This window comes from Perognathus longimembris, chromosome 14 (genome assembly GCF_023159225.1).
Source record: "Perognathus longimembris pacificus isolate PPM17 chromosome 14, ASM2315922v1, whole genome shotgun sequence".
Taxonomy (NCBI): Eukaryota; Metazoa; Chordata; class Mammalia; order Rodentia; family Heteromyidae; genus Perognathus; species Perognathus longimembris.
In genome coordinates, this window is record NC_063174.1 from 7,898,172 (window position 1) to 7,913,270 (window position 15,099).

At 40.9% G+C, this 15,099-nt stretch overlaps 1 protein-coding gene across 1 annotated transcript in view; it reads left to right on the top strand.

Moving 5' to 3' along the window:
• Akap6 (A-kinase anchoring protein 6) overlaps positions 1 to 14,603 on the top strand; it is a 334,863-nt gene extending 320,260 nt beyond the window's left edge. Inside the window, exons 13-14 of the mRNA XM_048362246.1 lie at positions 2,280 to 5,680; positions 10,595 to 14,603. Coding sequence (XP_048218203.1) covers positions 2,280 to 5,639 — 3,360 coding nt within the window. The 3' untranslated portion in view covers positions 5,640 to 5,680; positions 10,595 to 14,603. The remainder of the gene's footprint in view (positions 1 to 2,279; positions 5,681 to 10,594) is intronic.
• The last annotated feature ends 496 nt before the right edge of the window (positions 14,604 to 15,099 follow it).

Below are 15,099 nucleotides of genomic sequence, written 5' to 3' on the forward strand. Positions count from 1 at the left end.
TATTTGATTAGACTGATTGATTGTTCCTACAGCTGAAGATTTTAACATTCATTAGCCATATAAACTGGTCATTAGTCCTTTCCTTTATCAGCAAGCAAAGAATAAACAGAAATTCTAATAAAAATTCATCACAGTAAATGCACTCCGTATCTAAGTGACTGTGATGGCTGCTGGTATACTAGATTAACTGTGCAACATTGGCAGCAGGAAAGACTTCTGGTAGAAAATTAAAAACTACCTTTTAATTAATGTTTGCTTTATAACTGGACTCTTTTACACTTAAGCAGGCTGTGCAGATTGTCTCGTACATATCCAGTATAATAAAGCACTAATTGGGTATTTTACATATAATGTGTGTGTGTGTGTGGTGTGCTTTACCTATGAGTTTAAGAAAGCACCGAGGGCTTTGGGACACTTCCATGAATGTGCTACTGGTGAAGCTTTCTTCCTATTACTACAGAACAAAAGCATCATAGCCTGTTTTCTAGCTATACAGTTGAAATTACTTTGAACGTACAATGCCAAACAGCAAACTATTGTTGGTGTGACAGCTCTCTCTACGTATCATGTCTCTACCTATCGTTTTTGGTTTTTAATAACAATTTCAATGGGATAGTAAGAAGAAAAGAATGAAGTAGAACCCTTTATAAACTGACTCAGGGCCACTTTAGAGTAATTGTAAGTACAGTAGCAATTACAGCTACCTAATATTGACTGCCTCTTCTACACTTCCACAACTTTACCTCCTTTAATACTTAGCATGAACTTGAAAGATAATTAATTTTCTCCCCAATCTCAGGTGATGAGATTGGTACTCAGAAAAGAGTAACCTGTGCAATATTGTGACGCTTGCAAGTAACAACAAATACTTGAACCAATCTGCTAGTTCGAGAGCCGTGCTCATCCATCTAACTGTCCAGCCCGAGCTGCTTGTGTTTCTGTCTGCAGGTGGGCCTATCAGGGCCTACAGTACATTTATCACCTTCCTCAACTGCAGCATGAATCCAGACAGCTGGTAAACAAGTAACAATGGTGAAGGAATCTTGATATCTAGGGGCCCATCTAGCTATTGTCCCAGAATGCAGCAAGTTCTACCCAAACAACGGTAAAAGCAAGAAATCCAAAGAAACATCAAGAGTCTCAAATGCACAGGCAGAAAGAGCATCTGGGATACTGCGGCCTTGGGAGCCAGGAAACTGTTCAAACAGTTTTTCTTGTGAGGCTGGAGGGGAGCTGGAAGAGGAGGCTCAGCCTGTGAGAAGTAGAGGCAAACTGACAGTAGTGAGTTTCCTGAGTTAACAAGAATGAAAATGAAATCTCTGACATAGATAGGGATTGGGAAAGAGAAGGGCTGAGGGAACAAAAATTAAATGATTGTTCTTGGACACTCTAGGTTGGGTGTAGATGAGGAACCTGTGTTGAGGTAACTCAAAATGTTACTCATCCAGAGTCTGACTGGAAGCGAGCCCAAGTGCTGAAGGGGCAGAGCTCTGAAAGGGAAACGAATATACAGGGAAGATCCTCTGGATCACAGATGACTCCATATGGTGGCCACAACTCTATTCTAAGTCCCCAGACCAAAGGTCTTTCAAAGGGCTGGGAATGTGGCCTAGTGGGAGAGTGCTTGTCTCACATACATGAAGCCCTGGGTTCGATTCCCCAGTACCACATATATAGAAAACAGCTGGCTCAAGTGGTAGAGTGATAGTGCTGAGCAAAAAAGAAGCCGGGGACAGTGCTCAGGCCCTGAGTCCAAGCCCCAGGACTGGCCAAAAAAAAAAAAAGAAAGAAGCCAAGGACAGGCCCTGAGTTCAAGCCCCAGGACTGGCAAAAAAATGAAAATGTTAATGCAAAGGTATTTCAAGTACAGAGCCCAGAAGCCGAGGGAAGATTGTCATGTGTGGCTACATGTGGCCGGGCCTGCGAGATATCCCCAGCTGCTCTTTACCTTCATGGACCTTGCAGTTTTATCTTCACCCTACTTAAGATTGACAGTGTACAACGATCAATAGGAAGTGGTTAATTCCATGAATTACTGTTTGACTGTAATAATCTTAAGTTTCGATCTATGTTATTGCCTTCAGAGACAAATTACTATTGATAGCAAAACGTCTCCTAATTTTAGATGCAATATCAGAGAGGAGAAGTGTTGCTACTTCCACGGCCTTTCAGATTCGTGCTCAAGACAGTTTTATTTCCTGACTCTCCCAGGAGCTTTTGAGTGACATTTTTTCTGCTTGTGTTCACTCATTCTCGTTCTCCCTTTTCCCTCCACACAGGAGACTTTGAATGTGATCGAGCCTGGCTTGATGGACCTAAACGGGATGAGTGAGGATGCCCTGGAATGGGATGAAACAGACATAAGTCACAAGTTAATTAGCTTGAATGAAGACTCCAGCGACCCAGATCTAAATCTCCAGCCTGGCGCGCCTCCATCGACCCTGGGCGAGACAGCCAGTGAGGACCGGGGCTTTGAGAAGGGAGCACGCAGCCACGGAGCATCTCAACCCGCCCCATGCGTGGCCGCGCCCCCCAGCCCACCCATTTACCAGGTGTACAGCCTCCACAACGTGGAGCTCTGCGAGGACAGCCACGTGCCATTTCTCAACAACAGTCCAAAGGCCGCCGGCATGGCGCAGACTGGTGTGTTGACCAAGAGTCTCAGTAAAGACTCTTCGTTTTCATCTGCAAAATCTTTGCCAGATCTTTTAGGGGGTTCCGGTTCCAGTTTGGGGAGGCCTTGCCTGTGCCTCGCTGGAGACGTGAGCCAGAATTCGGGCAGTGAGAGTGGAATTGTCAGTGAAGGAGACACCGAAACCACCACCAACTCCGAACGGTGCTTGCTCAGTGTGGTAGATGGGTCCCCGGGGAACCTTGAAGCCAAACATCTGGACCCCACACTGGGGGTTGCAGTGAACGTGGTAAAGCAAAACCTTAAAGATGAGGAGGAATGCATGAAGTGTCCAAATAGCTCTCAGCCATCAATCTCACCAGTAGGTTGTGTAAATGGAAAAGCTGGAGATTTAAACAGTGTTACCAAACATCCCCCTGATTGTTTGGGAGAAGAATTACCAGGAAAACACGATGTGTTTACATTTTATGATTACTCATACCTCCAAGGCTCAAAACTCAAATTACCAGTGATAATGAAGCAGTCACAAAATGAAAAAGCACATGTGGGCGATCCCCTTCTTCGTCGTGGTTTTTACTTTGACAAAAAATCCTGCACATCTAAACATCCGACTTCAGAGTTACAAGCAGATGCTCCTCCCCACGAAAGGAGTTTGCCAAGTGCAGCCCATGAAATGGATCACAATTCCTATAAAAGTACCGAGATAGAGAAGACATTTGCTGGCATTCAGAGTGCCACGCAGCTCTCTCTTTTATCTGGGAGTTCATCTGTCGAGTCCCTTTCTCCAGGGGGTGATTTATTTGGACTGGGTGTCGTTAAGAACGGCAGTGACAACCTCCAGAGAAGCACTTCTTTAGAAAGTTGGTTGACATCCTATAAAAGCAACGAAGATCTTTTTAGCTGTCACAGCTCTGGGGACTTAAGTGTGAGCAGTGGCTCTGTTGGTGAACTGAGTAAGAGGACATTAGATCTTCTGAATCGTTTGGAGAATATTCAGAGCCCCTCTGAGCAAAAGATAAAGAGAAGCATCTCTGACATCACTCTCCAAAGCAGTTCTCAAAAGATGGCCTTTCCTGGCCAGATGTCATTAGACATAGCGTCTTCTATCAACGAAGATTCAGCAGCATCTCTTACAGAACTTAGTAGCAGTGATGAGCTTTCTCTTTGCTCAGAGGATATTGTGTTACACAAGAACAAGATCCCAGAATCCAACCCGTCGTTCAGGAAGCGCCTGAATCGTTCAGTGGCTGAGGAGAGCGATGTCAACGTCAGCATGATCGTTAATGTCTCCTGCACCTCTGCTTGCACGGACGACGAGGATGACAGTGACCTGCTCTCCAGCTCTACACTCACCTTGACGGAAGAGGAGCTGGGTCTCAAAGATGAGGACGATGACTCCAGCATTGCGACTGACGATGAAATTTATGAAGAATGTCACCTGATGTCAGGACTGGACTACATAAAGAATGAATTGCAGACCTGGATTAGGCCAAAACTTCCCCTGACAAGAGATAAGAAACGGTGCAACCTCAGCAATGACCTGAAGGGCAGTCAAGATGCGAGCAGGAGTGAGGAGACCAAGCCCCCCGACACCCTGAACATCGAGGCCCTTCTCAACAGCTCCAGGAAATGTCTCTCTGAAAACAATGGAAATGGTAGGAATTCTTCTCATACTCGTGAGTTTGAGACAAAGAGTGAAAATAAGAAAAATATGTTCAAAGTGAATAAGGATCCACATGCAGCCGACGTGGAAAATGGCAACATTGAAAGTGTTCCAGAGAGGCAAAAGAATAAGCCGAATGGGAATTCAGAGGCACCAGAAAATGTTGGTGCAAATGAGAAGAAGATTTCAGAAAGTGAGCATTGTACATGTAAAGCATTAGGGGACAGTTCAGATGATTCAAATATTGCTAGAAAGGAATTTGTTCCAGAAAATGCTAGGCATCTTCCGAAGAAATGTCCAAATCACCACCATTTTGAAAATCAAAGTACTGATTGCACTCCTATTGAGAAGTCTTGCCCAGAAATGGCTTTAGAAACCAGAGTTAACAGCAGACAAGACAGTAATATACAGAAATCTCCATCTAATGATGCACCAAGTGTGGCTGGAAAATCTGCTGGTTGCTGCCTAGCACTTGAACAACATGAAACCGAGGAAAATGCTTCTATCAGCGACAGTGCTTCCTGTTGTGACTGTGAACCAGATGGTTTCCTCCCCAAAGAGGCTGAAGATTGCTCAGTACATGACTTTGTGAAGGAAATCATTGACATGGCCTCGACAGCCCTAAAGAGCAAATCGCAACCTGAAAATGAGGTAGCTGCTCCCACTTCATTAACTCAAATCAAGGAGAAAGTGCTAGAACATTCTCACCGGCCCATCCAGCTAAGAAAGGGGGACTTCTATTCCTACTTGTCTCTTTCATCTCATGACAGTGATTGTGGGGAGGTCACCAGTTATGTAGATGAGAAAAGCAGCACTCCAGTGCCACTAGACGCAATGGACTCTGGCTTAGATGACAAGGAGGACATTGAAGGTTTCTTCGAGGCCTGTGTTGAGGATGATTCTAATGGAGAGGAGCCCTGTTTCTCGGGTGCCCCTCCAAATGGAGCTGCAGGTCCCGGTGGTGCCACCGGGTCAGCCTCTGCTGCGTTCAGTGGGATTCCTCTCCTAGCCGACGGTGTCCGCGTGGCTCGCTCAAGACCTCCCCCTCAGGAAGAAGCTGACCTTGGGAGGGAAGATGATTCGCTCCAAACCTCCCAAGGCTGTGCGGAAAGCTCAGTGATTCCTCCAGGTGTGGAGAGTGAAGAAGAAAGTTCAGGTAACCCGGACGAATCCCGAGTGCCAGCACTTGACACTGCTTCGGCCCAATCTAGTGCTCTTGACCTCTCCTTGAAGGCAAGTCAGCCAAAAGACAAGGCTGCATTCCATCCCAGTCCCCAGGCTTTAGCCTGTGAGGAAAACCTTGTAAGCATTCATGAAGAACGCCATAGAGATATGCACAGGTAGATCGGATCGCCCTACAAGCATGAAATTCATCTCGTTGAAAGGTACGTATGTCTTCATGTCATATGGATACTTAAAATATGAGTTTGCATCCACAAAAATCACGATAGGAGAAAAGACTACTCAGAATGACCAGTCATGGCAGATGTTTATCTGAACAAGTTATGTAGATAGGAGAAGTACTGTCAATAAGGAAAGTTACTGTGAAGCAAAAAGGAAAAAAAAAAACAGTTAAAAAACTGATCATTTTAGTGATGTTATCTTTACTCCATGATTCTGGCAAGAAGACAAAATTTGGAAAAGGAGAAGAGCAATTTAGGGCTGCAAATTCTTCCCCCCAGGGAGAACAAAAGGGTTATCAAGTTCTCGTTGCACTTGGTGATGAGGATGCAGGCACAGTAGCAACGGTGCTCACTTCAGTTCCTGCGCAGCTGCCCGTCCCCTTCAGTACCCGAAAACCAACAGTGATTAGGCTGGAGGCTGTGTCTCCTGATTTGGGCCTCCCTTTTAGGCTTCTGTCTGATGTAACTATCATCACGTTTGCTTCCCCAGCCAAAGACAGGGCTGTCACAGCTCCTAATCATGGCCATGTCTAGGAATTCAAATAGGAGGGGAAAGTTGATGTTCAAGAAGAGGCTCTTATTTATCCACACACTGGGAGAACAGGCACAGAAAGCCAATGCAGAGAGAATACATGACAAGTTAATGGCGTCTTGATAAAAACGAAATCTTTGAATTTTGCCTGAAGGTGACAGACTGATTTCCATCAAATTTTTTTTAAAGAAAGTCATTCCACTCTTCATAGTTAATAAGACAGCTATTGATTGATAATTCTAAGATGATGATGTCTCCCTAAAAGTGACACAAAGATGTTCTTATTTCCCATTTCTAAACCCCAGTGATGAATATGCTTTCTCAATCAAGTTTAGAGAAGAACATTTGAGCTTTCAAACACGAGAGTCGCATTTCACCAAGGTGTGAGATATTTAGTGCCATCTCCACCCCCCACCCCAGAGGCCTAATGCCGTAACCTAAACTCGTGCTATAGGAAATGAATTACAGAAGCAATCTACCCTAATTTGTTAACTTATTCAAATAACAGTTATTATACTTAACTATGCTAAAGATTATCTTTTTTGTGGCAGATTGTTTATTTTTTGATGAGCCTAATTACTGATTTTCTAAAAGTAATTTACATTTATTACAAATACATCTTTTAAAATGTGACAGATAAATGTTGTTCCCATAATGTATTATGAAAAAAGTTACTATTTAAAAACACATTATTTAATTTGAAAGATGAATGGCAAACATCATTATTTTTTTTCCCTGCAACACCTGTGCCCTAAGCTCATTAAAATGTGTGATTCTGCGTAGAGCTGCTAGAAATGGGGAGCGAGGGGGGAAATCTATACCATACATATACCCTAAAAATAAACTCAGTATGCAAAGTTGAAGAAAGGCATCCTACTTGCGAATATAGCCCCACTCATTTTCTGTGTTTTCGATCCTGTGTACAATTGGCTGCAAGAGAGAACAAAAGTAGGAGAGAGAGAAATGTGTGTTCTGTGAGCTGGGTCCACCCTATCCCTTGCACTCTCCATCAGGATGCAGGAAAACTGCCCATGAAGGGAGAGAAACTGCCATTCCAGAAGCCGCTCCCGAACGAGTTCTGTTAGAACTGATTGTGCTGCGGGCCCTGCCACCCTCGGAAGGGCTGGTGGAGCTGGCTGGTTTTGTTTTCTGAAAGGGGATAAAGGCTTGAAAGCAACACTGCTCTGAGCATGACATCATGTGACGGTGACCCTCAAGTCACCAGGCGTGCTGAGGCGCGGAGCTGGGAAGCGTTGGCACTGGGGCAGCCTCTAGCTTGCGTTCTCCCTTTCTGAACCTCTGGGAGTTTCTTCTCTCCCTGACAGAGAAATAGAATTGAAATTAAATGTAAATGACGAGCCGCTCCAGCTTACGCTTGAGGGATGGGACTGTGCTGATGGATCTATGTAATCCGCGCATTTTACAAGCAGAGACAGCGGAAAAGGCTCCGCTGCCCTGCCTGCCGCCGGTCAGCCAGCAACATTTGGTTGAGTCCCCATGATGTCTAGCCATCCTGGGCAAAGGGAGAAATAACCCCATCTTACTTCTGCAGCACTCACCTGCCCTCAAGGGACTTGTTACCAGGCTAGAACTAGTTACATAGCCATACTTACTGGTCCTATTCAGGATTAGCACTGGCTACATCTGTGAGTAAATAATCACATTTTATTAACATCACTCGGACAAGTTATTTAACCTGAAAAGGTTGCCAAGCCTTCAGTATTTGATCTCAGGAACACATAGTAAAGTTATTGGGTCATATTTGTTATCATGATTCTTCCAATGAGATTCAAGAAAAACAAAAGAAAAGGCTCTGCCTTTTACAGCCATTTGATTTGAAACCATCAGTTGTGGTGATGTTTTTCTCAGGACAATAAAATCCACCTTATGCAGTTGGCTAGGCTTTTTTCTAGATATAAATTCTCATATGATGAAATGATTACAATTCCATCTAGAAGAAATATCAGAATGGAGGGTACAGTCTACTTATAACAGTAACACATTTTTTTCTCAAATTTTTAAAGGGGGCTTTACTGGCTGTGTGCTAATTAAAAACCTACTGAAACTGTGTGGGAAGCTTTAACATGACCGAACAGCACACATTTCCACCGACTTCCAGACGCACTGCTGTGCTTTCCACTATTGTCATTTATGTGCCATGTTTCTATAAAAATAGAGAGGTCAGCTCCAGCAAATCACATCAAAGGCAAGGTAACTGGCTAGCCCCAGCTCTCCCTGCCTAATGGGGAAGAAGCACATAATGTATGTCTGGAGTGCTCCTAGGACCTGCCTAGGAGATGTACTTTGCACTAATCTTTTTGCTGTATTCTGACAGTTATTTCTTCATAATCCTCATCATAAGCCTCTGATCTTTGATGAATGGTTTAACCCTGAACTTCAAGCTGGATAAGTCCCATGGTATAAAAAATTTAACTCATCACATGCAGCTAATGTGAACATTTCTTCTTTTCCTTTTGGCTTGCTTTGATGGTGATATTTTGGGGTCTTAGGGTGTGGCGTGTGTGTGTGTGTGCGTGTGTGTGCATGCGTGTGTGTGTGCGTGCGTGTGTGTGTGTGTCTGTGTGGAGTGGGCCATCTTTACTTAGGATGCATCTATTTACATTAGAAGTTTTTAGTTTGTTTTGCCTACTTTATTGGTCTGTAGATGTGATATTTGTTAGGCCACAGACTTTAAGATCTTAGGCAGTTATTTGTATTTCTGCATGCTCAAACACATACATACTCAGTTCAGAGTGCTGTTGCTCAGGTGTTATAAAGTGAGGAAGATACAGGAGCAAACATCGCTCATGTACACCACTCGGCTGCTCACTCTCCTAAATGGATTAACACTAAGAGTGGTCTTTTTCAAAGCTGGCCAAGCAAGTTTAAGAAACTACCTTTGGGTATTGTATATTAATATTTCACTAGACATCTTATAAAATTTACCTTTAAAACTACTTTAATAAGTCAAGGTCATGTTGGTTGTGTGTTTTAATTATCCAATATTTCTGAACAACTAGCCCCGCCATGCTAAATAACAAAGATTTTTTTGACATAATCTCTCTCTCTCTCTCTCTCTCTCTCTCACACACACACACACACACACACACACACACACACACACTGAATTTGTGCCTCAGCCAGGTTTGTCTGGTTCCAAGTGGGCCACGTTGAAAGAATTGATTATCCAGAGAGAATTGAATGCCAGCTTTCAGTGAGACCAGATTTGTCTCACCTTAGGATTTCCTACTCAGAAGCCAGACTTCAGATGAATCATGTCCTCAGCATTTGAACAATGCAGTGTGCTTTCTTGAGTTACTACATTATTTTACTGTGCCAAATTCTGTCCCATCTGTTCCTGTCAGTCTCCTCTACTCTGTAACTTTTCTTTGCTCTCAAACTTCCTATGGCTTCAGCCGGACCAGGTTTTGTTAAAGGTTTTTGGTTTTTTTTGAAGGGGGTTGGCTCTTATAAGGTCTTACAAGTAAGTGGAGAAAAACAGTAACATAGCAAGAGGGAGAATATCTGGTTTTAGAAAGGCAAGGAAACAGCCTAACATCACGCTTCAGAAACAGTTTAAAGCACAGCAAGCAAAGCCTTATTTGAGAGTTGAAGACCTAACACAATTGCATTCTGCATTGCCCAAACCTGTAATTTATATATTCCTCATATTTGACCTAGCCATTTAGAAATAAGCAGAACAGACTGAGTTTGGGGCAAATTTATTTAAGCCATCAGATGTACAAAAATAATTGAATTGGTTTCAGTTCCACAGTGAAGTCTTACCTTAAATGGAACACATTAGTATTTGAGCTGGAAGTCCTAATTATATCCTTTTGTGGTCAAGGGTGGGAACATTTAGGATTATCACAATGTTATGAATATTTCAACACCATGTAATAGTGGAATTGTTCAAAACTACACATAAAGTCACTGAAGGAAGGGTCAGATCCAAGAGCTCAGGCTCTCAGCCTTGGAGTCATTCATTGTTAATGCCTGGCTGCATTACTTGATATCAGCTACTCCAAACTTCATACAAATGTGAAGTTCTCTTGACTGTGTAAAACTGAGTGACACCACAAAGAAGTGGATGGCCCAGAGAAAAGGCCAAGCTTCATTTTTCTTGTTTTCTTTAACTCTACATCTTTAAAGGAAATGTGTACTTCACATCGAGACTGAACTCTTTTTGTAGTAAGTGAGCTTTAAACTATTAAATTCATGGTTTCTATGTGATAGATCCCTTCATTTCAGAACATTAGCAGCTAATCCGCAAATGGTAGCCCCCTTCGTGGTGCTTAGAGGACTTGGTTTTGCAAATGAAGACGCTTCTGAAACCTTTTCTTGTCCCTTCTTGTTTCTCACAGAGGGCCTGGCCCTGCCCGGGGGCTCCCGGCTGTCACACCGCCCAGGTCGCGTCATGTGGTCACTACCGTGTGTCCCCTTGACTTCCTAAGATGAATCTTCCTTCTGAGTGCGGTTTGTCCACGCAAGCTTTGTGACCTGGGCGTCTGCAAATGGGTCTATTTAGGTGATCATCTCTGAAGTTCAACAAAGCTGCTTGTTCTCCCATGGATTCCTGTCCCGAGCTACCTCTGTCAACCCCGTCTCTCCACAAGAATGTCCTGTTGGCTTCTTCCCGTTCCCAGCCGCTCCTTAAAGGTCTACACGTCACCAAAATTGATGGTCCATTGCATTTCCTCTCTGGAATGACTCCCGACCCCTTCCTGCCGGTACTTGACCAATTTCGTGTATCAATCTGGATTTTTTTTTTTTTTTTAGTAGGATGATACCTATGTCTATTGCAAGAGGCTTACCCAAAAAGCAAACAACTCATTTGACTGTGGCATAGAGAAGGAACACTGGTTCTTCTTTCAAAAATCAAGCAACTTTTTAAAGCGCCATCCTATTTATTTCATTTAAATAATGATCTATGCAGCACTTCAAGAAACAACTATAGTAGTGTTGTGTATTATAAATTGGTGACATTCAACTATTAAAATATGTAAAACATTTTTGTTTTTCTATGCTTCTTGAAGTGGTAATGAGAAAAAAAAGTTGTGGTTTTTTTTTTTAAAAGTGTGCCTTGCTTGTATTTCTTATACCATTTATTAAAAAGCTGCTTTCATGGTAAAATTATGTTAGTTTGAAAGGAGGAAATCGCAAGGTTAAGACATGTGAATAATTTCTGTATATATCTATAACCAAGTACGAACATTGATGTATAATGACAGTATAAATGCTTTCATGTTTATGATGTCTAGTGATGTGGAAACTATAAGCCTTAAGTTCATTAGATTGCATGGTAATTAAAATTGGCTTAATAAAACTAGTTGATTTGGGGGAAAAGGAAAATTAGTGATTCCTTCTACCTATGTTCCTTACCAAATTGTTTCAACTGTTTCTGAAAAATATAACATCGAATAGCATCTACAATGTTTGTATTGCATAAGAGGCTTAAAATGACTAAAACTACACACTAGGCCTGAAGCCTTTACAATTTAAAATTTTTTTCTGGCCACTAAGGATTTTGAAACAACAAAATAATTAAAGGCCAGTTCCTCTAACCAATAAAATTCATACTATCTGTTTTATTTCTTTTTATTATTAAGGGTTAATTAATGTTGGATTTCAGGATACCCTTGTGTGTCTTTATTTATTTAAAACAATTGTTTCAAATGGGTTTATAGAAGGATGGTAGAAAAGTATAGAAAAAAATCACCTATTATTTTTATTTAAACTATAGATTTCAAGTATATTTATTTTGTGTAAAAGAAAGCAGCAAAGAAATATTTCATTTGATCTCTACTGAGTCTTGTTATATGTAGTTTTAAATTTATATTATAATTCCTACTAAAGTGCCTCACACACAGTAGGTATTTTCAAGTAACTTGCTGAATGGAAACCATGGGAACATGGGTGCCACATATGTCTCTTCACTTTGAGAGACCTACATTAAAACATCTACATGACTAGAAAAAGATATGATGCTGTACAAAAACCACCTACAACGTATGATCACTGAGCAGATAGCAAAAAGGGAAAGAGTATGAGGGTTTCACATGTCACTGAAATGACAATCATTCATTCAACAGATAGTTCATTGCCATCCCTTCTCTTCAAGGCACTGTTCCAGGTTCAAGGAATGAAATGTTGAAGAGACAAAGGCCCTGCCCGCAGAGGCTTACCCACATTAGGGACAAAACGAACACCTTTTATGCAACACGTAACCTACAGGTGAGGAAGCGAGAAAAGATAGTGAGAAGTATGAAAAAAGCAGCAGTGATGGACAAGAAGAAGAAAAAGGGTGAGGAGAGAGCAGAAAGTTAGACAGTAGAGCATTAGTGGAGATTTATTGCAGGGATAATAGGAGAAAAGGCCAATTAGAAGGACGTAATGGAAGGAATTTCTGCAAGTTAAGTTGGAGCTTTTGTATGGAGTACACTTGGTAGTTAGGAATCGTGTATAGTCTTTGTTTTGCACCTGATTTTGTTTTGTAATTAGAACTTTAGGACACTTAAACACTGCTTGCTTGTAATTCTCCCACTTTAATCATTTTATTTTTTATGCCCCTTATAATCTTTTGCATATATAAATTTCTAAATCGCTCGTTCTAGGCTTTTGAATAGTTATTGATTTCTTCTAAAGGTGTTTTTGTTGCAGTGTTCAAAAAGTGTTCAAGAGAATCACTGTGCGGTGATAGAAGAGGTAATTGTTGAGCTAGGAGGCAGCCATAGAAAATAAACTAGGCATGAGACAATAATAGAATATACGGTATATTGGCCCAGGGATGTGGAGAAAGAAAAAGTCCTAAGAGTATTTTGTACCTCTGTTTGAATATGGTATTATTTTGCACACTGAGACAACCTCCATTTTTCTTAGGTATTTACTAATGTCAAATGTTTATCTGTTGATGACACAAAGAATTAAGTTGATTATGTTGTTCTATTTACCTGTTATAAACTCATAGAAGACCTTGATGTGTTGAACGTATTTTTTAATTATCTACTTAATGTTAACACCAAAATTTTAGATTGTCTGCCAGGCTTATTGAACAATGCCATTTCCAGTTAGAAGAGGTGAGCTAGTCTCGATCTCACACTGCATGCGGATTATTACCTCCCCAGTTACTACCCTCAGCACCAGGTACACCGACATCGCCTGCACTCTGCCTGGAACAGTGGTTTGTTGTGTGTTAAGGCAAGCCATTCCACTGCTGTGCATGTCTCTATGTTAGAATATTCTTTTATAAGTTGCTAAAATCTACAGGTAACTCCCTAATCTACCTTCTGATTTTGGTTACTAGTCCTAATTCTGTCTTATGGAGCAGCTCAGAATGTTTTTCATGGCAACTCTGAAGGCACTTGAGGCCAGTTAGTCATCCTTTCCCAACCACTCTTCCTGCCTTCCATACGCCATGATTTTCAGATTCATTTCAGCTTGACTGAATGTTAATAGACAGGATCCTTAAAACTGGGGCACTGTCTTCATCATTATACATGTAGAAAGTATCTGCACATTGAAGTGATAAGTCTTCTCTAAGATATATTCAAGATATATGTTTATTCTATTATTGTAAATTTCAATAAATAAATACGTAAGTAAATCAATAAGAATCCATTACTTCATTCAGTGGTCCAGGTTCAGTTCTGGAGTCATTTGAATCATTTCCTTACAGTGAATTCAAATCTAAACTATGTCTCTTTCCATGTACTTATACATTGATTCACTCATTCATTCTTTGAGTGGCGATGTGTATGAGGCACTAGGTTTAACAACAGATGTACAAAAACATGGTCTCTATCTCCAAAGGTTTACAGGTTTTCTTCAAGTGCCTGTCATGTCATTGAATAGAGTGATTATGACTTTTCCCCAAATTAAATGATCTCTCTCTCACACACACACACATATACACACACATACACAAACACACTTGCTTTGTTTCTTAGCTAGTTTCTCTGTTCTCAAAAACATGGTGAGCAAAATAGTCTGCTGGATGATCTGGATCTGACTACTAGAAAAAGTAAAGCAAAGGGTATAATTACTGAAAAAAATCGATTATTTTCAGATTTATGGTTATTGAATAAATATGCAACTTGTACAAGAAAGCAATTTGGATTTAGGAATATTGAGAACTTGGGGTTGATTATTTTGTTGTGTTTGTTTCATCCAGCTTAGGTTTTACCCACTCTATAATTCCTAGGAACAATATAGTTGAGAATATCAAAGCAGAGAGAAATGATCCAGCTGTTTCTTACAGATAAATTTGCTTTAATTTCCAAATAAAGTTGGAATTATTTTAGAATTTTAAGGCATACATGATTTTTTAAACACCATACAATTCCTACATTTCAAATATAGCTTGAACCAAGTAAATTTACCGTTATGTGTCTTACATATAATTTTTCTAATTTTCATTTTGACAATTTCAGACATTTCTACAGGTAGGAAATTTTTTTGGCTTTTCTACAAGCCAAAAGAGTAGTAGAAGGACATTCACATAATCATTACTCAGACTTATTTATTGCTAGTATTTGGATATATTTACTTGCTCCTTTCCCTTTTTTCCCCTCCCCTTTCCCTCATGTCTTCTTCCCTCCATTCTCTTTTCCTCTCTTTCTTCCACACACATAATACAGACTTTCTGTATTGTTGAATCATAGGAGCATGAACAGGACTATTTTTCTACAAGTCTAAATTACCATCTTCGTATTCAAGAAATGCAACATTGGTATAATTACATAACCTGCCAATTCATATTAAGATTTAATAAATGCCCAAATACTGCTTTAGTTGTTTAAGTTTTAATCCAGACAAAGACCAAATATTGGGTTTTGTTTTCATAACTTCTCATTCTTGATATTTCTCATGC